We start from the raw sequence: 18,530 nt of genomic DNA on the forward strand, positions 1-18,530 counted from the left end.
GGGCTAACAACTGAGGTAGTTCTACACATTTACTTTAGCAAGTGGAAGGTATTTTGGTTTGTTCTGTTTTGGCCACCTGGCAGCATATGGAGTTCCCCTGCAGGGGATCAGATCCAAGTGGCAGTTGTGACCTAAGAGCAGCTGCGGCAATGCAAGATCCTTTAACCCACTATGCCGCCAGGGATCGAACTTGCGTTTCAGCGCTCCTAAGATGCTGCTCATCCCATTACACTACAACAGGAATTCCAGATGGAAGGTTTTAAACACATTATTATAATGGGAAAAAAAATTAGCACCAATTAAAAATTTTCCTGCCTTCACCTCTGCATGAGTCACTCACTTCTTAGTCACCAGTAGCCCACTTCAGGGAAGTCTCCCAGATTTCCTGTGCCCTGGAGGCAGACCTCTGACACTACAGTGCTCAGATCCTGCCGTATTTATAGGAAACACTGACTCATAGTGACACCCTGCCACTGTTCTGTTCAATTCATCAATCAAATATCAAACTCGGGCAGCACCAGCAGGGCAAGACAAGAATAAAGGGCGTGGACACAGAGAAACACCAAATGGGCCTAGACAAGAAAAATGAAATCCAGAAACCTGAAGGAGTAACCATCTTCTCTCACTGAGATGATGAACATCCCAGGCCTGTGTGGCAAGTGGTGAGAGTCTTTGGGGCATTCATTGGGCCAAGCAGGCGAGGTCAGCTCCAATTATTCCTGGGTAGTTGAATTTACTGATTTTGGTGGCTCCAATCCAGGATTGCATAGAGGCCCAAGGGGCTGAGATTGACCCTGAAGGGACCTGCGCCTCCTGTCTGCTGGTGGAAGCACCAAGCCTGTGTGCTACCGCCTGGGTGGACTCTTGGCAGGGAAGGGATTTGGGGCGTGCCCCTGAGCAAGCATTGATTCTTTCTCCAACTAAGCCACTGGCATACGCCATTACCTTGTGAGAAGGCTCTTTGTGAGACTGCCACTAGGGCAGCAAAGGGACCACAAGATGGCAGCAGAGGACACAGCCCAGGACACAAAACCTGAACCATCTGCAAAAGTAGATATTCCATTTGGGAAATGTCATCAGTTGTCCATAATCATGTATTTGAGGCCAGAATAAATGACTGAATTTCAAAGAAATGAGGGTAAAATTCATCAACATGGAGAATTTCCCAACCACCACAGAATTCAGCTGCATACAAAACCACATATTTCTCCAGTGCTTACAGCAAGGGATGGGGTCAAGACCTTTAAAAACTGACGTCAGCAGTAACCTTGTCCCAGTCACTTCTTTCTGTGACGTTTCAACGGGCAGCAATTCAAGTAAAATATGAGTGACTTCCACAGAGGCTGCCAAACTGATGAAGGGGTAGATACAATGATTGCTGGGAAGCATTATAGCAAAGCAGAATGATTTCATGGAGCAGCCAGGAACTCTGGCTGTGTGTGTGCGTGCAGGCGCGTGTGCGTGTGTGTGTGTGTGTGGTGTATAATGAGGACCACAGGACAAGCCTAACAGTCTTCAGTAGCAGCTGGCAGAGGATAATGCACAGGAAAGGAGCATTAGGAGCTTTGGGACTGAATCTCTGATCTTCCAACTTATCATCTGATTCTCCTTTGCTTACATATTCCTCCTACCCTGAAGGTGTTACTACCAAAAACTGCCAAATAAACCCTGGGGGGCAAAATACCCTCTCCCTGATAACCAATATGAGAACCTAATGTTAAATCTCTTCAAGATTTGAATTTTAGAAGCCTTGAGGGCCAACGAGAACTGCACATCCAAAACCTGAATTTATAGCTTATTTTTGTATAATGAAGAGACAATAACTGAAGGACCATAGGCCGAATCTGTTGATTTTTAAAATTGTAATCATCAACATTTTATTTTATTTACTTTTTTTTTTTTTTTTTTTAGAGCTGCACCTCCGACATATGCAAGTTCCCAGGCTAGGAGTCAACAATTGGAGCTGCAGCTGCCAACCTATACCACAGCCACGTGAGATCCAAGCCGCATTTTTGACCTATACCACAGCTCAAGGCAACGATGGATCCTTAACCCAATGAACAAAAAGGCCAGAGATCGAACCCACATCCTCATGGATATCAGTCAGGTTCATATACAAAAGGAACTGCCTCAGCATTTTAAAATCAGATGATTCACATTTAAAAAGTCAGAATTTCTGACCTTTATAGGAAAATTGGAACAATGGCAATACCAAGCCCCCAGTCCCACATGGGAATAATTGGGTAGAATTGGGTTAAAGTCTTTAAATAGAATGTGGGCTCCTCTAGTTTTCCATAGTTCCTATGACTCCCTATTAACTCATACCTAATCTGCTTCACTCCTCTTCCCTATCGGAAAAACCTCCAAAGTGTTTAACAGTTTTAAAGTTTTTTTTTTTTTTTCATGTGTAATTTTATTTGAGCCTTGGTCCTCCAGTTAGGTTGAGGGTAAATACTATAACCTCCATTTAAGCAAAATGTAGTTCATAGAGGTCTGACTTGCCCAAACTTACACATCAAATTTCCTGTCTCCCAGTCTTACCATTATCCTGGGGGAGGGGGGGGGAGTTTCTATTGAGAACTTCATTTAGTGGAACAAAACCAAAGAACAAAACCAAAGTAGATATGCGCATAACTGCTGGAACAGATGAATACCAACTGCTAAGCTGTTCAACAAATCACTGCAAATGGCTACCTCCTCTTCCTTTAATGAAGTATTTCTGCTTCCCTTCCCCTTCCAGGCATATGTAAAGATTGCCCTTCTGGCCATCTTGAAGTTGGATATGGCTATATGGCTTGCTTTGGCCAATGAAGTGTGAGCAGAAGTGATATGTATCCCTCTGAGGCAGAAACATTTAAAAGTCTATGAACAATTCTTCATGCTTACTTCACAACTGGGCAAGCTGGTGGTGGTGAGGGGTATTAGTCTCATGGTGTCATGGTAGGATCTCAAAATGGTAGTGCTCCATGGGCTTGGGTACCTGCGTAACTTACAATGTTCAGAGTACCCTGCCAGACTCCCTAAACCTTTGGGGCTTTAGGTTTCAGGGCACTGAAATTTTGGCATTGTTACCACATCATAATCTCACCAAACCTGACTGATATAAGGTTCATCTGCATGGTGACTGAATTCTCCAAGAAGTAAAATGCAACTCCTAGACATCTGATTATATCACTAAAAGCTGCTGCTTCTATTTGGAATGAATTGCTGATTTTTACCCTCAGCTTCCTCATCTACTATCACCTTCTGAGTTTTAAGAAAATTATTTTGAGTCCTTCACACATGAGCTCTCCATTATTCTAGATTGGGAGGAGGCGGCGAAGGGGGAGGCCCAGATCTTGTTTTCTCCATTTCAGAACCTAATCCCAGAACTGTCCCCACCCACAAATACTCACACAATCTTGTCATAGGGCGACTATTACCACTCCCAAGGTGTCACAAACAGAAAGGAGCTGCCCCTGGCGCCACTGCAATGTCAGGGCAAGGCAGCCAGGCTGCGCTCTTTCCTTACTGGTGCTTGGGCTTGGCTAAGCCCGGAGAAGCAGCATTCTCTAGGGAAAGAAGCCTTCTCAAGTGGGAACAAAAATGAGTGTGAGGCGCACACCCATCCTGGGCACTTTGTGAATTTGGGGTGAGTTCTCATAGTAATGCAGCTCTGGTCAACTTCTAGTTTCTCTAGCGGCTAGTAAGCTGTCGGGCTGGTACAACTGGGTGCTCCCAGTTTTCCTGGGCTTTTCTCAAGCCCACCTGAGCTCGTCATCTTTGCACATTTGCAAAGGTCATAAACGGTGGGGGTTGAGCGCAACCAGAGCTTCAGCAACCGCACCTCAGCAGCCGGGATCGAAGGTCGGCGGGGCTGCTGAGAGGCTGAGCCTGCGCAGTCCCGCTCCCGCCTTGGAGAGAAAGGGTGGCGGCGACGCGGGCTCGTTACACCGGCGTGCTCGCAAGAGGCGGGAAAGCCTTAGGTCGGGTCGCCGTGTCCCTCCTCTTCCTGCCCCATCCACCCGTCTGGCCAGCCCGTCCTCCTCAGGCGCCTAGGCCCGGGGGGAGGGGGATGAAAAGGGCCCTGGGCTTCTGACTCATCATCTCCAACCCCTTTCTCGCGCGCGCTCCAAGTCTCAGGACTTTGAACCTGGGCACTGTGGGAGGGGGCACGGCGACAACATCTGTGGAAACCCCAGCTCTGCTGAGGGCCAGCCCTCCGCCCCTGCCCGTCTCCGAAGCTGTCAGAGGGAGGACTGTGGACCCACAGTCAACTCTCAGTTACCGAGATTGGGGTGGTGGCGGCCCCTCTCAGAATAGCCCGCCCGGCTCCTCCCTGCACACGGGGCCAGTGGTCGCGTCCGAGGAAACTCTCGGCTAGGCCCTGACTTCCAGCGCTTGGCGTCACTCAGCAGATGCACAGCGCCCCCACCGCGGAGGAAAGGCTCTTTATTTCCCAGCAGGCCACGGGGCAGCGGGGCATCCTGGGACTTGTAGTCTCCGCTAGAGTAGAAAGGAACCGCCTCTGACTGAGAACTAAAGCACGAGTGAATTGACTTCAGAGAGTAGGCGTGTACGGAAACCCGGGTTTGGAGTGGTTGGGACTGTGAAAGTTGGAAATCTTGGAAATAGTGAGATGAGGCAAATGTGAAGCTGTACTGGGAGGCAGTGGGAAGGAAAGAAAAGTTGGAAGGAGGGTAAGGACAGATGGGAGGAAATCAGTCTAGCTGATAGCTGTTTAAGGATATCTTGCAGGCGGGCAGATTTTTAGGGTAGTGAGGTGATGGAAGACTTGGTCTGGGTATTGCTGTCTCCAGAAGGGAAGGGAAAAGAATGGGGCCCTGGTCTGACTGAAAATTGAAGGCACTCCACCAAACGTCTTGTAGGTCTTTTTTTTTTTTTTTTTAAGGGCCGCACCAGCAGCATATGTAAGTTCCCAGGCTAGGGGTAGAATCGGAGCTACAGCTGCGGTCCTAGGCCACAGCCACAGCAACGTGGGATCCCAGCCACATACGGGCCTACATCACAGTTTATGGCAACACCAGATCCTTAACCCACTGAGAAAGGCCAGGGATCAAACCTGCATCCTCGTGGATCCTAATTGGGTTCGTTAACTGCTGAGCCACCAAGGGAACTCCTTTTTAAGTCTTAAGGGACTCCATCTAGTTTGAGTTCTGTGGGGATGGGGTGCAGGAGTGTCTGGAGAACGCTTCTGTAGGGTAGGAGAGCAGCACCTGTACTCTTCCCCTTGCCAGTTCACTCATTCGTTCTGTTTGCTGTGCTAGTCACGGTGGGACCATTCTCCAAATCAGGAACTTCCTCCAACTCTGAGAGACCCTGAAAACCAGACAAGTGTGAGGAGTGCAAACCGAAGGGATGAGAAAGGAAGAATCCCAGACAGATGCAACTTTGTCCTCTGCCATTTTTTCCCCATGTTCCCATAGCCCTTCCAATATTTAGGCAGATTTCTATTGCTTCTCACATTTCTAACCCCAACCATTTAGATACCCAATTCCCTCTTCCCCACCTCTAGAGGAGAAATGTCCAAAGCCAGAAAACCAATCACTTTCAGTCTAGTACCCCTTCTTTCTGCCCTGTGCCATTGTTTTCCCTTAAGTACCGCCAACCAGGATAGCCAGTGAAAAAATATTTTCCTCCCTGCCTTCATTCAGTACCTCTTGCAGTTCCTGGTAGTGCAGACTCTGGCTCCTGCAGCATCCTCGCTTCCTCTGGCTCAGCAGGATCAGGGAGTATGCTGAGACCAGCACTCCCCCTAGAGTGAAGGCTTCAGCGCTGAGCTCAAGCACCAGCAAGCCCTCTAGCTGTAGGTAGAAAGGGCTGAGGATGCTGCAAAGGACCCTGCACCTATTTGCCCCTGCCCTTCCCCCTCCTCTTGTCTCCTCATCGTCCCACCTTCTCTTTTATTCACTTGTACCTGGGAGGGGATATTTGGGGCAGACATCAAGGCTGTCTTCATCACCTCAATCACCAACGCGATGAAGCCCAAGATCAGATTGAAGAGGTTGAATATCATCATGGCACGCACCTGCCAGTGAGTCAGTTCAGCTCTGCCCAGCCTGGGGGACTCAGTGCAACCCCAAGCCCCACCTGCAGCCTAGCTGAAAACCAAACTCAGTTCCTATTCCTCCACCTCCAAACAGGGCCATCTAAATGTCTTCCTTTCTCAGTCTTTTAGGCCATTCATGGGCAGAGAGCAGAGAGCTGACAGTCGACAGTTAGAAATCCACTTCCTGGGCTGAGGGGTGTGTGTGTGTGGGAGGGGGACAGAATAGTTCTCTTCTCCTCTCACCTTCCAGAAACGGGGTGCTCTGCGCAGCTCAAGGGTAACAATCCCAGTGAGGAAACCCTGAGTGATGAGAAAGGCACGTGGTGAGCTCTGACCCCTCAGGACCTTCCTTCCACCCTCCCATATGGTAGTTCTTACCAGTACTCCAGGCCCAAGTGGCAGTGCTGTGGCCATGTGACAAGCAGAGTTCAGGCAGGCAACTGAGATAGCAAAGGGCACCACAGCCACTGCCAGCCATAGCTGGCTCACCTGGAGACCAGATGCAGGATAGGTGAAGGGGAACTGTCAGGGATTCCCTTCCTTTCTCCCAGCCCCTGCCTCTTTTAGAGATCAGCAATTGGGAGGAAGGTGTAGTGGCAGAAAGTAGTCAACTAAGGGCTGTTGAAAGAAGGGGAAATCCTTTAATTTTTTTCTGTCTCATGTCATAGTTCAGTCACTTACCTGTGTGTTTTCCTCACATGATGGAAGAAGCTACATGGAAATTAAGGGTCTTGCCTTGTTTAGTCTATGCTTCCTCCACCCTCCTCCCACTCAGAGCCTAGCACTGTTTCAGGAACATGATGGGTTCTCACTAAACATGGATGGAATTGAACTGGGGTAGAAGTGAACATGCTGAAGCTTGGGATGGAGCAGCCTGGCCTCACCGCCAGCACCAAGAGGTGCCCACTCTGCCTGTGCCTCGCCCAGTGCTGTAGCTTTTCCAGACGACCAGCTCTCTCCTCCATGGCTTCCTTGACCACGAGAGCTCGGTACTTCCCAGCCTGGGAAAAATGTATTATGGCACCTATCAGGAGACAGGATATACAGCAGCATCTCTTCCAGCTACCCCTCTGCCCACTTCCAGTATCCAGGGAGTTGAGGCTCAGGTCCTCACACCTACCTAGTCTGAAGCAGCTGCTCCAAAGGGATGGGTCCCAGCTGAGCCTGGAGCTCCTAGCGGGGCTTGGTAGCTCAGAGCAGCCAACGAACTTGTCCTGGCAGAGACAGGCTATCAGGATTGGGGTGTGGTGGGGCAAAGGTCCCTATGAGGACCTAAGGATCCAGGGAGTGGCAGTTAGCAGGCACCAGCCTCAGTTCTCTCCTCGAGACACCCAGCCCTGTCTCATTCTGTTCTTGTTTCCTATTGTCCCCATCTCTGCCCATCCTGGGTTCCTCTTCTGATCACTCACCTCATCTGCATGAACACTACCATCCTGGGCCTCAGTTTCCCCCTATTTTCATCTCATGTTTCTCCTTTTGCAGGGGAAGATTCCTCCTGAAATTATTTGCTATTCCCTACAGAAATCTCACATTACTCTCTGGATTAGTCCTGTCATTACTTCTTAAAGATTTGTGCCAAGACCTGGCTTCCTGTCTCTCACTTTCTGGACAGTTTCTCCTCTCTCATTCCTTTCTTGAAGGATTTACTCTGGATTGGACACTGACTAAGTGGATGGAGAGCTCTATTTATAGTGGGGATTGTTTTTGACTCAGTGATAACCCACAACTAGACATGTATAGAAGATGGTCCTTAAATGGTCAGCCTTGGGAAGGACACTATTGAAGTAATTAATTTTTTTTTCTTTTGTCTTTTTGCCTTTTCTAGGGCTGCTTCCTGCGGCACATGGAGGCTCCCAGGCTAGGGGTTTAATCAGAGATGTAGCCGCTGACCTACGCCAGAGCCACAGCAACGTGGGATCCGAGCCGCGTCTGCAACCCACACCACAGATCACGGCAATGCCAGATCCTTAACCCACTGAGCAAGGGTAGGGATTGAACCCGCAACCTCATGGTTCCTAGTCGGATTCGTTAACCACTGCGCCATGACCGCAACTCCAGCAATTAATATTTTTGAAGCACAGGAGTCACCTTGTAGCCAGGCAGACCTGGACTAGAATCAGCTTTGCCACTTTCCCAGCTATATGATGACCTTGGATACATTATTCTACTAATTCAAATCTCAGTTTGTTGAAACTGAGTGATAAAAAGGGGGCTAATACTATGGCTGTGAAGGGTTGTTGACTCAGGCTGGGTGACTAATAACCATTAATGGTGCTGATGAGGTCATACTGATGTGCCTGATGCCCATATACTAAAGGGCTTATTCAGAAGCTAAGCTGGGGTCATTTATTCTTACAATAAGAAGCAGGACCATCTGGGCCCAATTATATAGTCTATATATCAAAAATAGGAAAAGTCCATCCTGGTGCAGAGCCAGTCAGAAGTCCAGAGGCAAGCAGTCCTGTGTTCAAATCCCAGATCTACCTGGGTGACCTTGGGCAAGTTACTTAATCTCTCTGTTTCTTTGTCAATAAAGGGAGGTTAATACCAATCTTAAGGGATTGCCTTAAGTATTAAAAGACAAAATGCATACAAACCAATTCAATACATGCTCCATAAACGTTAGTAGCTGTCATCATTATTATTACTGATGACAGAAGAAGACTGAGCCAGAAGTGCCCGAGGAGTTAGTATTAGAGACAGGGTCCTGGGAGGCAAGTGGCCTTCTTTGTAAACCACTTCTGCTCTGCTCAGTGCTGGGTCAACCCTCACTGGAGCATTGTGCCCACTCTTCTTTTCTGGGGACTGGGAAATTAAAGAGATTCTGAGAACTGTTGTATGTCTACTCCCTCCTCCATCCCCATGTGCATAAATTTTATTTTTGTGGCTAAGGCCTGATAGAATGTGAGATGTTTGGCTTGCTTAACTGGTAGGCCAGTGGAAAGTCTCTTTATCTTCATTTTTTTTACCTGTAAATGCAGACTAATTATATTTCAGAGTGTTATTGCAAGAATTATGTACTACTAGTATGTGAACAGGCATTCGCTAAAAATTGGTTAAATCTAAGTAACCTACTTACAAATTTGTAGCCCCTGTCTAGATTACAATCTCCTCGGGGGAGGCTACTGTATTCCCCTCATCTGTTCATCTCCCAGGGCGCTGAGCATAGTGCCTGGTACTTAGTAAGCACTCAGAAAATATTTGTTGTATTGAAGAGCCATTAAAGTGACTTAAGGAATGGAAAATAGAATTCGAGAGCAAGGAGCAGGAATTGTTTATCAAGAACAGAAAGGACCGTAGAGTAACTTTAATAATGTTTCTTATACGGCAGACATTAACTATCTCTATAATCGCCCCTCCTCCTCCTCCCCCAAAAGAGAGACAGAAATTGTAAGGGAGAAGCTTTGAGATAAAACCCCAGGAAGAACTTCCCGAGTCTGTGCATGTTGGGGCAGAAAGAGCGGCAGAGCCAGCTCCTTCCCTGGTATGTCCGGGTTTAGGGTGGGAGGGGCAGTCCTGCTTGGAGGCTGGGGGAAGGACGAGATGACCTTTCAAAATCTCTTCCAGTCTCCTGTTGGAATCATCTGTGTGCCCCACCCCCGCTCCCTCCCTCCCTCCCTCCGACAGCGCCCCCAGTCTCCAAACGGCCCGCACCCCGCCCCTGGCGGCCGCCTCTCGCGGCTCCCGGGGTCCCCAGCTCCCTGTCCCCGGAGCCAGAGCCCCGCTCCCGCTCCCGCTCCCGCGCGGCTCCCAGCCCCGCCGCGCCGCCCCCCGCATGCTAATGGCCGGGCCGCCTCCCGCCGCACACAATGCGGGCCAGGGCCGGGGGCGGGGGACCGGGGAGGGGGCGGGGGCCGGGCCGGGGGCGGGGGGGCCGGGGCCCGGCGCATCTCCCCCGGCCCCACGTAACGCTGACGCCCGCGCCGCCGGCCCGCCGCCCGCCGCCGCCGCCGCCGCCGCCGCCCGCTCCGCCGCCGCCCGCCCGGGGCTCGTGAGTAGCCGCTCCCCCCACTCCCGGCCCCCCCTCCGCCACCCGGCCCCCGCCCCCGGCCCCCGCCCCCCCTCACGGAGGGGGGGCCCTCTACGCGCGCCCGGCTCGGAGCAGGTGCAGGGGGCGGGGGCGGGGGAGGGGCGCCGGCTCGGCCCCAAGCAAACTTCGCCCAGAGCTCCTGGGGGGGCGGGGTGGGGGCGGCGGCTGCAGAAGCCTGGAGAGCTAGGGGGGCCTCTAGGGAGGGGGGGCAGGTGGGGGAGCTGAGAAAGCGGACAGCAAAGGGGAAAGGCCAGCGGGGGTGGGGGGGGCGGCCGTCTTTGTAGGGGCCCGAAGGCAGGGCGCGAGGGGCCTGGGGGTGCGGGGCGGCGGAGCTGGGAGTCTGAGGGGATGAGTGCCCCCCGGCCCAGGTAGGGCTGATGCAGGAGGAGGAAGGGACCTAAACTCTCCGGGAGCAGGGGTGGGGGAGGGGAGAGGATGGGGGGTGCTTCCCTCTCTGCGTCCCAAACAAAGTGTCACAAAGAGCTCGGCCGGCGGCAGCAGCGGAGGCGGCTGCAACTCAGCTTTTGTTCTCCCGGGCCTGGGTAGCTGAGCCCTGGCCTCCCAATCTCCCAACCCTGCCCCCCATCATCCTTCTGGTTTATCTTCCCCCGGGAGGGGTCTGCAGTGCTGCTGGAAGAACCTCTTGTGCAGGATCAAAGGTCTTGCACTACTTGCCAACCTACTTCTGGGAGGGAGATTTTCCCAGAGGCTCTCCTTCTCACTCCCCACCCCTTAATCTAAGAACTGAAGCTCATATGGGTGCTAAGACTCTGACCTTTCTAGGGTCAGTTCCAGCTAAGGGGGTTTAGGGCTGGCTTCAGGCCCCCTCCCCCAAATCCAGGTCCTCCAGAACTTTCAGAAGAGGGGTCAAGTAGGGACATGCCTCTGGGATGATTCACCATGGTGGGGTGGCAGTAGGTGAGCAGGTGTACCTTGTCTCGCCCCATGCTGTACATTTGGCATCCATGATGAGGTCTGTAACCCCAGCTCAGGGCAGTGAGGATGGAAGGAAGGAGGCTTTACCAAGAGGAGGCTGTGATGTGGGGTCAGTTTGAAGTAGCCACTTGAGTAGTGAGGTTCAGAGGGCCATGGAGAAGAGACCATAAAAGGGAACTACTGGCATGTCTGTGTGATAAAGGTGGTCTTGACTCTAGACCACCTAAGGAGTTCCCTTTCCTTTTAACCCCATCTAGTGCAGCATTAGTCGTTGTTAGGATACTTGGAAGACGTAAGGATTCTCAGAGGGAAAAACATCAAGTATTAGAGCTGACCAGAGACAGAAGCCTAGTCACAAGCATACTTCAGAATTCCTGAACCCTCGCCCCTTACACTTTGACCTGAAAAACTTTTGAACCACAAAGCTTGAGACAATCTTCATGGTCCTCCATTCGGCACATGCGTCTATGTACCTGTCCCTATTGTTCCTAAGAGTCTTCTCACCAACCCTTCTGTCCTTCCCTACTCAGTAAGGTTTGATGGTCCACATCCTTTTCCCCATCAGCTCTCCTAGCACCTAAAAGAAATTGGCCTGTTGCTTTGGAAAGATTTCGAATCCCTATCCCTGGCCCTGCATTCCTATAGAACCCAAATAAGGGCACAATAACCCTTGATTCCCACTGAGGGTAGAAAGTAGGTCAGCACTACTGTCTGGCTAAGTCTCGTGGCTGGTGTTTAGGGCCTGACTATAGAAAACTCTAATTATTGCTCACAGGCAATACATGCATGACCTGGGTTCCAGGTCAGTTCATAAAACCTGGGGCTCTGTCAGTGTATTCTCCTATTGAGAAAAACTCAAGAGATCAGATTCTTGGGACCCGGTTTAGTGAGGAAATGACTCAAGAGATTTTGACTGGACCCAGAAAGGTCTTTCAATGCATTTTGTTGATTTGAGGCTACCCTCTGGGGAAACTTTCCCTGCTCGGGAATTCAGCTTCAATTTGGGCCTTTTTGTATGTCGCTGTCTTTCCATCCTGGAAACTGCTATGTGCAAAGCACTTTTTTGGTTTTGGTTTTGTTTGGGGGGAGAAAGCTTTGCCCAATTCCTACTCTGCTCGACTCCAATATGAGGTCAGCCTTCCATGAGGTATTTTGTTTATGATCCTATAGGCAGTGTTCGGGGCCCTAGAATCTTCTCAGAATCAGAGTATGTGCCCATAGGTTAGTCAGCTATGACCATGCAGTATTCCCAGCCTCCCCCCTCCTCCCCCACCATCTGCTTCCTCTGAATATACCAGATTGGCTGTACACCAGGATGTTCCGGGAATCCCCAGGAGAGCAACAGAATGTGATGGACCCAAATACGATGCCTCAGTAACTCATTCCAGGATGTACAAACTGTAACTGTCAGGGCACTCCTTATAGCTAATTAAAATTCTTCTAGTTACATCTATTTTCTATTACATCTATCTATCTTTGGTGACATCCAAAAGGCCAAAATAATTCCTCTGGTACCTCTGCTTTTTTCTCCTGCTGTGGTTTTCAGATAGGAATTTTTAAAAATCCTGTGACGTTTCTCAGTGCCTTATCTATGGCTCTAAAATGGCAAATGTGGCCCCTCTAGCACTTCATAGCTCTATCTATGGTACTGAGGTGGCCAAAGTGGCTCCTCTGGTAGCCCACTGCACTCTCCATGGTACTGAAGGAATGACCATTTGTTTTAATGTCTCTCGGGGGTCCAGAAGAGTCCTATGACTCAGAACCACAAAAGTTTCAAACTGGAAGGGACCATCAGTATAAATTAGTCCAACCCCCTTATTTTACAGATGAGTACAGTGGGAGGTTAAATGACTTACTGAAGGTTGCAGGGCTACTGATGGTCTGACTAGGCCCATTATAGTCTTGCACCCCTCAGTCCTTCCCTAATTCATCTTTCATGATACTGCTCAGTGAACCCCGCTAAGCTCTTGGCCCCAGGCAAGGGGTTTATTTGGGGATCCAGAAAATGAGAGTGGATGCCCTAATTTGGAGCTGCAGAAATATAGATATTAAAAGTAGTGGCGGCGTTTGTTTAGTGACCCTCGAACAAAGACATTTTGTTAATCTCCTGCTAATAAAATTCCCGTAACCCGGATTCCACATGTAACAGGTTCCATGCCCCTTCATGGAGACATATCTCCATCTATGAAATGTCAAAAATTAAAGAAGCCTTGGACCTCCAGAGCCTTTTCTTTTTGCAGGGCTGTCTCCTGACTCAGTTCTCTTCTATTAAAGATCCTTAAGCAAAGTAATGCTGAGTCCTTTTCTTTTTCAGTAACCTATTTCAGTTTCACAATGCCTATTATAAGGAAGTTCTTTATATCTCAAATATTCTATCTCAGGAAAAAAAAAAAAATAGCTTAGGCCCACATTTGTCTAGCCTTGACCAGATACAATTCTGTATGTAGGCAAGAAAGGTAGACTGGACTACTTCTGGTCATTCTCCTAGGCCTATTTCCATAAACCTTAATTCTGGGGTTGCTTCTCAGTCTTAATGCTAACCTCCTCTGCAGCTTAGAATCAGGAGATCTGCCCCCCCACCCCCCCAGTCCTTTTCCTCTCAGTGCTCTTGTCCTTCCTCAGACCTGGAGCTCTGCACATCCCAGGCCCAGGGAATTTTAGCCTGGAGAATGTTAACCCTTTCCTGCTCAGAGCATGTGCTGAGCCCCTATCTGTGCAGATGGCCCAGCCCCGCCCCCCGTCCCTCACTCCAGCCTCTTGAGCTCAGAGCCAGTGTAATCCTCCTCTTGTGTGAGGGAGCCTCTCCCCTGCAGAGAGGAGGAAAGCCTGCTTCGGAACAGCCCTGGACAAAGGGGCTGAGATGCCCCATCAAACTGCAGGCTCCAAGGTTTGAAACAAGGGGATGAATCCTGTCCGGTATTTGCAGTTTTTAACCCCTTCCCAAGGCCTGCAGCGCCCCTTAACTTCCACTCCTCCCCCAACTCTCTCTTCATTCCCTCTTCCTCTGGCTCTCTCCCCCTTCATGCCCCTCCCCCTCTGTCTGTCTCCAGACTCTGCTGCTGGGAGGTGTTTCTCTCCCATGCATGAATGAGTCTCTGTAATGAATGGAAATGAATGGATCAGGAATCCAGGCAGAGGGAGGAAGAATGAGGGGGAAAGACAGAAAGACAGGGTAAAGGCAGAAGGAAGAACTGTGGAGTCTGGAAGAATGTTTGGCTGGCTGGTCAGTTAGGGGTCTGAGAGCAACTGGTCCCGCTTGGATAACTGAGGAGCCTGGCAAGCCTACCCCATTTGCTCTTCAAGCTGCACAGCCCAACCTAAATAAGAGAAGGGTATACTGTGATGGTCTCCCCCACCAACTCGGTGGGGTTGGGGTGGGGGTGGGTTGTGATGGTGGTGGTGATGATGGTGGTTGTTCTGGACAAGGCATTTAAAAAGGAATAATTTGGGGGAAGAAATCTGGGTTATCAGGGAGCTTTGTGGGCAAATAAAAGAGCACAAGTTTTGAAGATAGCAGCCCCCTCCTGTCTCAGGATGTCAGGAAGAAGGGATAGGTTTCAGCGTGCTAAGAGTCTGGGGTTGGGAGTGACTCTTTCCACTGCTGAAAATCAGGGCTCATCTTTTCCTCCAAATCTGTCTCTCTTGCTTTAGCTCTTCAGCACCTGTTGCCTTCACTAGCAGCTTTTCCTCCTCCTCTTCCCTGCACTCCCCAGAACCAAAGAATGTGAAGGGGGTCCATGGAGGTGAGTGAAGCAGGGGCCTGAACCTACAAGTACCTGCAACTATGCTTCCTCCCCTCCCTACCTCTCTCTCTGGCCTCCCATTATTAGAAGTTATTTCTGTAGCCCCAACAGCTCAATTCCCAGTCATCCCCCAACTTCCTGAGGTGAGTGGGAGGGGCACCCAGTGTTCCTGGTTCAGGCCCCGACCCACCCTCCCTGGGGTTCTTTTGGCTCTCCATGCCCTTGCTTCCCCCACTGCGCTCCATTCTCCACCTTTTTGCCCTACTCACATCTTTCTCCACAGGGTTCACGTCCCCGCGCCCCGGGCGGCCACCTAGCGCCGTCGCCACCGGCCTTCGACGGCGAACTGGATCTGCAGCGCTATTCCAACGGGCCAGGCGTGAGCTCCGGGTCTCCGGGGATGGGAGCAGTGGGCTGGTCTGAGAGTCGCGCGGGCGAACGGCGATTTCCCTGCCCTGTATGCGGGAAGCGCTTCCGATTCAACTCTATCCTGGCTTTGCACCTGCGGGCGCACCCAGGCGCCCAGGCCTTCCAGTGCCCGCATTGCGGGCACCGCGCGGCGCAGCGGGCCCTGCTGCGCTCGCACTTGCGCACGCACCAGCCCGAGCGCCCGCGTAGCCCCGCCGCTCGCCTGTTGCTGGAGTTGGAGGAGCGGGCGCTACTGCGGGAGGCCCGGCTGGGGAGACCCCGAAGCTCAGGGGGCCTGCAGGCCACCCCTGCCACTGAGGCCCTGGGGCGGCCCCAGGCTCCTTCATCGTCCGCTTTCCGTTGCCCCTTCTGCAAGGGCAAGTTTCGCACCGCGGCGGAGCGCGAACGCCACCTGCACATACTGCACAGGCCCTGGAAGTGCGGCCTGTGCAGTTTCGGCTCCAGCCAGGAGGAGGAGCTGCTGCACCATAGCCTGACGGCCCACGGAGCTCCTGATCGCCCCCTGGCGGCCACCTCGGCTGCGCCCCAGCCTCAGCCTCCACCCCAGCCTGAAGCTAGATGCGTCCCGGAGCCCGACCCGGAGCCGGAACGTGAGGCAACACCCGCCCCTGCTCCTGCTGCTCCCGAGGAGCCCCCAGCGCCTCCGGAGTTCCGCTGTCAAGTGTGCGGCCAGAGCTTTACGCAGTCCTGGTTTCTCAAGGGCCACATGCGCAAGCACAAGGCTTCCTTCGATCATGCGTGTCCTGTGTGTGGCCGCTGCTTCAAGGAGCCCTGGTTCCTTAAGAACCACATGAAGGTGCACGCCAGCAAGTTGGGCCCACTGCGTGCCCCGGGGCCTGGTTCTGGGCCTGCCCGGGCCCCCCAGCCTCCTGACCTGGGCCTGCTGGCCTATGAGCCTCTGGGCCCTGCGCTCCTCTTGGCCCCAGCGCCCACACCGGCTGAGCGCCGCGAGCCTCCAAGCCTCCTGGGCTACCTGAGTCTGCGAGCCGGTGAGGCCCGGCCAAATGGTGAGGGCGCTGAGCCTGGGGCTGGCCGCAGCTTTGGAGGTTTCCGCCCACTTCCCTCTGCTCTCCCGGCCCGGGCTCGCCGGCACCGCACTGAGGAGCCAGAAGAGGAAGAGGAGATGGTGGAGACAGAGGAAGAGACCTGGGCCCGGAGCAGGGCGCTGGGCCCTCTGGCCTCACTGCCTCCGCGCCCAGGTGAGGGCTCAGGGCACAATGCGCCTGCTGCGGGGGCCCAGGCAAGGTCCACGACCACGCAGGGTAAGTAAGGGGCCTCCTCTCTCCAAGGTTTTCTGCATCCTGGGCCCACTCCTATGCCACCACCGCTCTTTTGTCCCCCCTTTTAAGAAAGGACCTTTTATTTCTCCCGTCATTCCCCCCTCCCAGTTTTATCTCCTTTTGAGGGTACAGCTCAACTCCCAACAAATCCAACCCTTCAGGTTCCTGCTAACATACTGTGTCCCCCTGGGCGCGGAGGGGAAGCGGTCCTGTGGAGTGGATGTAGGGGCACATGACCCAGATACGGTTAGAGCAAAGTCCCTTTGATTTCCCTTATGTGTGTATTGCAGAAGAGAATGGGCTGTTAGTTGGAGGGACCCGGCCTGAAGGAGGCCGAGGGGCCACCGGCAAGGATTGCCCGTTCTGCGGGAAATCCTTCCGCTCAGCGCATCACCTCAAAGTGCACCTGCGAGTGCACACAGGTGAGGGGGCAGCCTCTGAGGTGGGGAGGGGACTGGAGGGCAGGAAGAAGGGGGTGGTGAGAGGCCTCCTGGGAACGTTGGGAGATAACGTTCGACAGCCTTTAGATTTTTATTAAATCAGAGGGGATGAGAGAAGCAGTGTTTTGTTTTGTTTTTTTGGTTTTTTTTCCTGGTCCAGAGGTCTGAACATGAAGGGAAATGCGAGTTGGGGCGGGCAGTGATCCTCTCTGGCCCTGTCACCCACCGCCTCCGCCCCCCCTCTTTCCAGGCGAGCGCCCCTACAAGTGTCCACACTGCGACTATGCGGGCACCCAGTCCGGCTCGCTCAAGTACCACCTGCAGCGTCACCACCGGGAGCAGAAGAGCGGGGCCGGCCCTGGGCCGCCCCCCGAGCCGCCGCCCTCCTCCCAGCGGGGTTCGGCCCAGTCGTCGGGACCTAAGCCGGCTCCGCAGCCTGCGACCTGGGTGGAGGGCACGGCGAGTCCCCGGCCTCCATCAAGAGGCGCCGCGCCGGGGTCCCGTCGGAAGCCCGCTAGCCCTGGGAGGACCCTGCGCAACGGGCGAGGCGGTGAGGCCGAACCCCTGGACCTGTCCCTGCGGGCAGGGCCGGGAGGCGAGGCTGGGCCGGGGGGTGCCCTCCACCGATGCCTCTTCTGCCCTTTCGCCACTGGAGCCCCTGAGCTCATGGCCTTGCACCTGCAAGTGCACCACAGCCGCCGGGCTCGAGGCCGCAGGCCTCCCCAGGCCGATGCATCCCCGCCCTATGCCCGACCACCGTCAGGGGAAACCCCTCCTAGTCCTCCGCAGGAAGGGGAAGAGGGCCCTGGGCTGTTGAGATCTGGAGAGGCTGGCCTAGGGGGACAAGAAAGGTAGGGAGCCCTCTTAGGGGCCATTAGCTTAGTGAGTTTACCCCGCAGGAGCCGGGGAGCGCTAGAGGTAGTTGGGTAGAGCAGCCAGCAGGGGGCAGCGTGGGACCCATATCCCAGCCCCAGGAGGACCAGAGGTGGAGGGGGGCCCGAGGGCGTTAGGAGGGTGGGCGGGCCGTACCCACCCAGCCCAGGGGAGAGTCACAGTGCCTTAGAAGTGGCAGGGGTGAGGATCAAAGAACGGGGTCCCAGGGCTGGCAGAGAGGAGTGTTCCTGTTGAGGGGCAGCTCTGCCAGTCTTTGCTGGTCCATAGGCGTGAGAGTTTATTTTTGTACAATGGGTGGGGGTGGGGGGCGCTGTACCCTTCTGGCCCCTTCAGGGGCCCTGTAGACGTTGCTATTTTTGGTACGATTCCTGTCATCCCTGTCGCAGAGTTGTGTCCCCAATAAACAGGTGTCTTGAGGCACAGGGCACTGTGTGTGTCTGCCTATGTCCTGCTCTCCTTGGGCCACTGTGTCCAGAAAACAGTAATCTCTTCAGGCACTTTTTGTCACCCAAAGAGCTTGGTAGAAAATGCAGAAACTTGGGCTTTACTCCCAGGCTTCAGCTTCAGTAGCTCTGGGGTGGGTCCCAGATATTAGCATTTAACAAGTAGTCTAGGGGATTCTCAGATACTGTGGCCAAAGGCCTCATTTTGAGAACTGCTGGACAGTGCTGGACCCAAGCTTGACTGTGACCAGCCTGGTCTCAATAAGTGGGTTCAGCATGAAAGGAG

The 18,530-nt window shown here is 52.9% G+C and overlaps 2 protein-coding genes and 1 long non-coding RNA gene across 6 annotated transcripts in view; 1 reads left to right on the top strand and 2 right to left on the bottom strand.

Moving 5' to 3' along the window:
• The window catches only part of LOC146401713 (uncharacterized), a 38,206-nt gene extending 33,811 nt beyond the window's left edge, over positions 1–4,395 (bottom strand). Inside the window, exon 1 of the long non-coding RNA XR_014810911.1 lies at positions 4,268–4,395. This is a non-coding gene — a long non-coding RNA (uncharacterized LOC146401713). The remainder of the gene's footprint in view (positions 1–4,267) is intronic.
• ZNF219 (zinc finger protein 219) lies at positions 3,435–18,223 on the top strand. 4 transcript variants are annotated; one of them, XM_021099309.2, is made up of 5 exons: positions 3,435–3,631; positions 14,667–14,758; positions 15,042–16,449; positions 16,758–16,889; positions 17,158–18,223. In XM_021099309.2, the coding sequence occupies exons 2-5, from the start codon at positions 14,753–14,755 to the stop codon at positions 17,760–17,762; spliced, it is 2,151 nt and encodes a 716-aa protein (XP_020954968.1). In that variant the 5' UTR covers positions 3,435–3,631; positions 14,667–14,752; the 3' UTR covers positions 17,763–18,223. The 4 variants fall into 4 exon arrangements, with proteins under 4 accessions (XP_020954968.1, XP_020954969.1, XP_020954967.1 ...); XM_021099310.2 differs by lacking the exon at positions 3,435–3,631 and adding an exon at positions 9,433–9,533; XM_021099308.2 differs by lacking the exon at positions 3,435–3,631 and adding an exon at positions 9,978–10,040.
• On the bottom strand, positions 4,872–8,818 carry TMEM253 (transmembrane protein 253). Its single transcript, XM_003362095.4, has 7 exons — positions 7,170–8,818; positions 6,934–7,050; positions 6,428–6,538; positions 6,293–6,349; positions 5,918–6,028; positions 5,658–5,804; positions 4,872–5,319 (listed from the first exon to the last, which is right to left on the bottom strand). Exons 2-7 carry the CDS (start codon positions 7,012–7,014, stop codon positions 5,239–5,241), a joined length of 588 nt encoding a protein of 195 aa, XP_003362143.2. The 5' UTR covers positions 7,015–7,050; positions 7,170–8,818; the 3' UTR covers positions 4,872–5,238.
• Positions 18,224–18,530: the final 307 nt, after the last annotated feature.

This window comes from Sus scrofa, chromosome 7 (genome assembly GCF_054392235.1).
Source record: "Sus scrofa isolate SSC_HxYL_T2T_F1_AM1 chromosome 7, Sscrofa_HxYL_maternal_Yorkshire_Landrace_v2.0, whole genome shotgun sequence".
NCBI classification, from domain to species: domain Eukaryota; kingdom Metazoa; phylum Chordata; class Mammalia; order Artiodactyla; family Suidae; genus Sus; species Sus scrofa.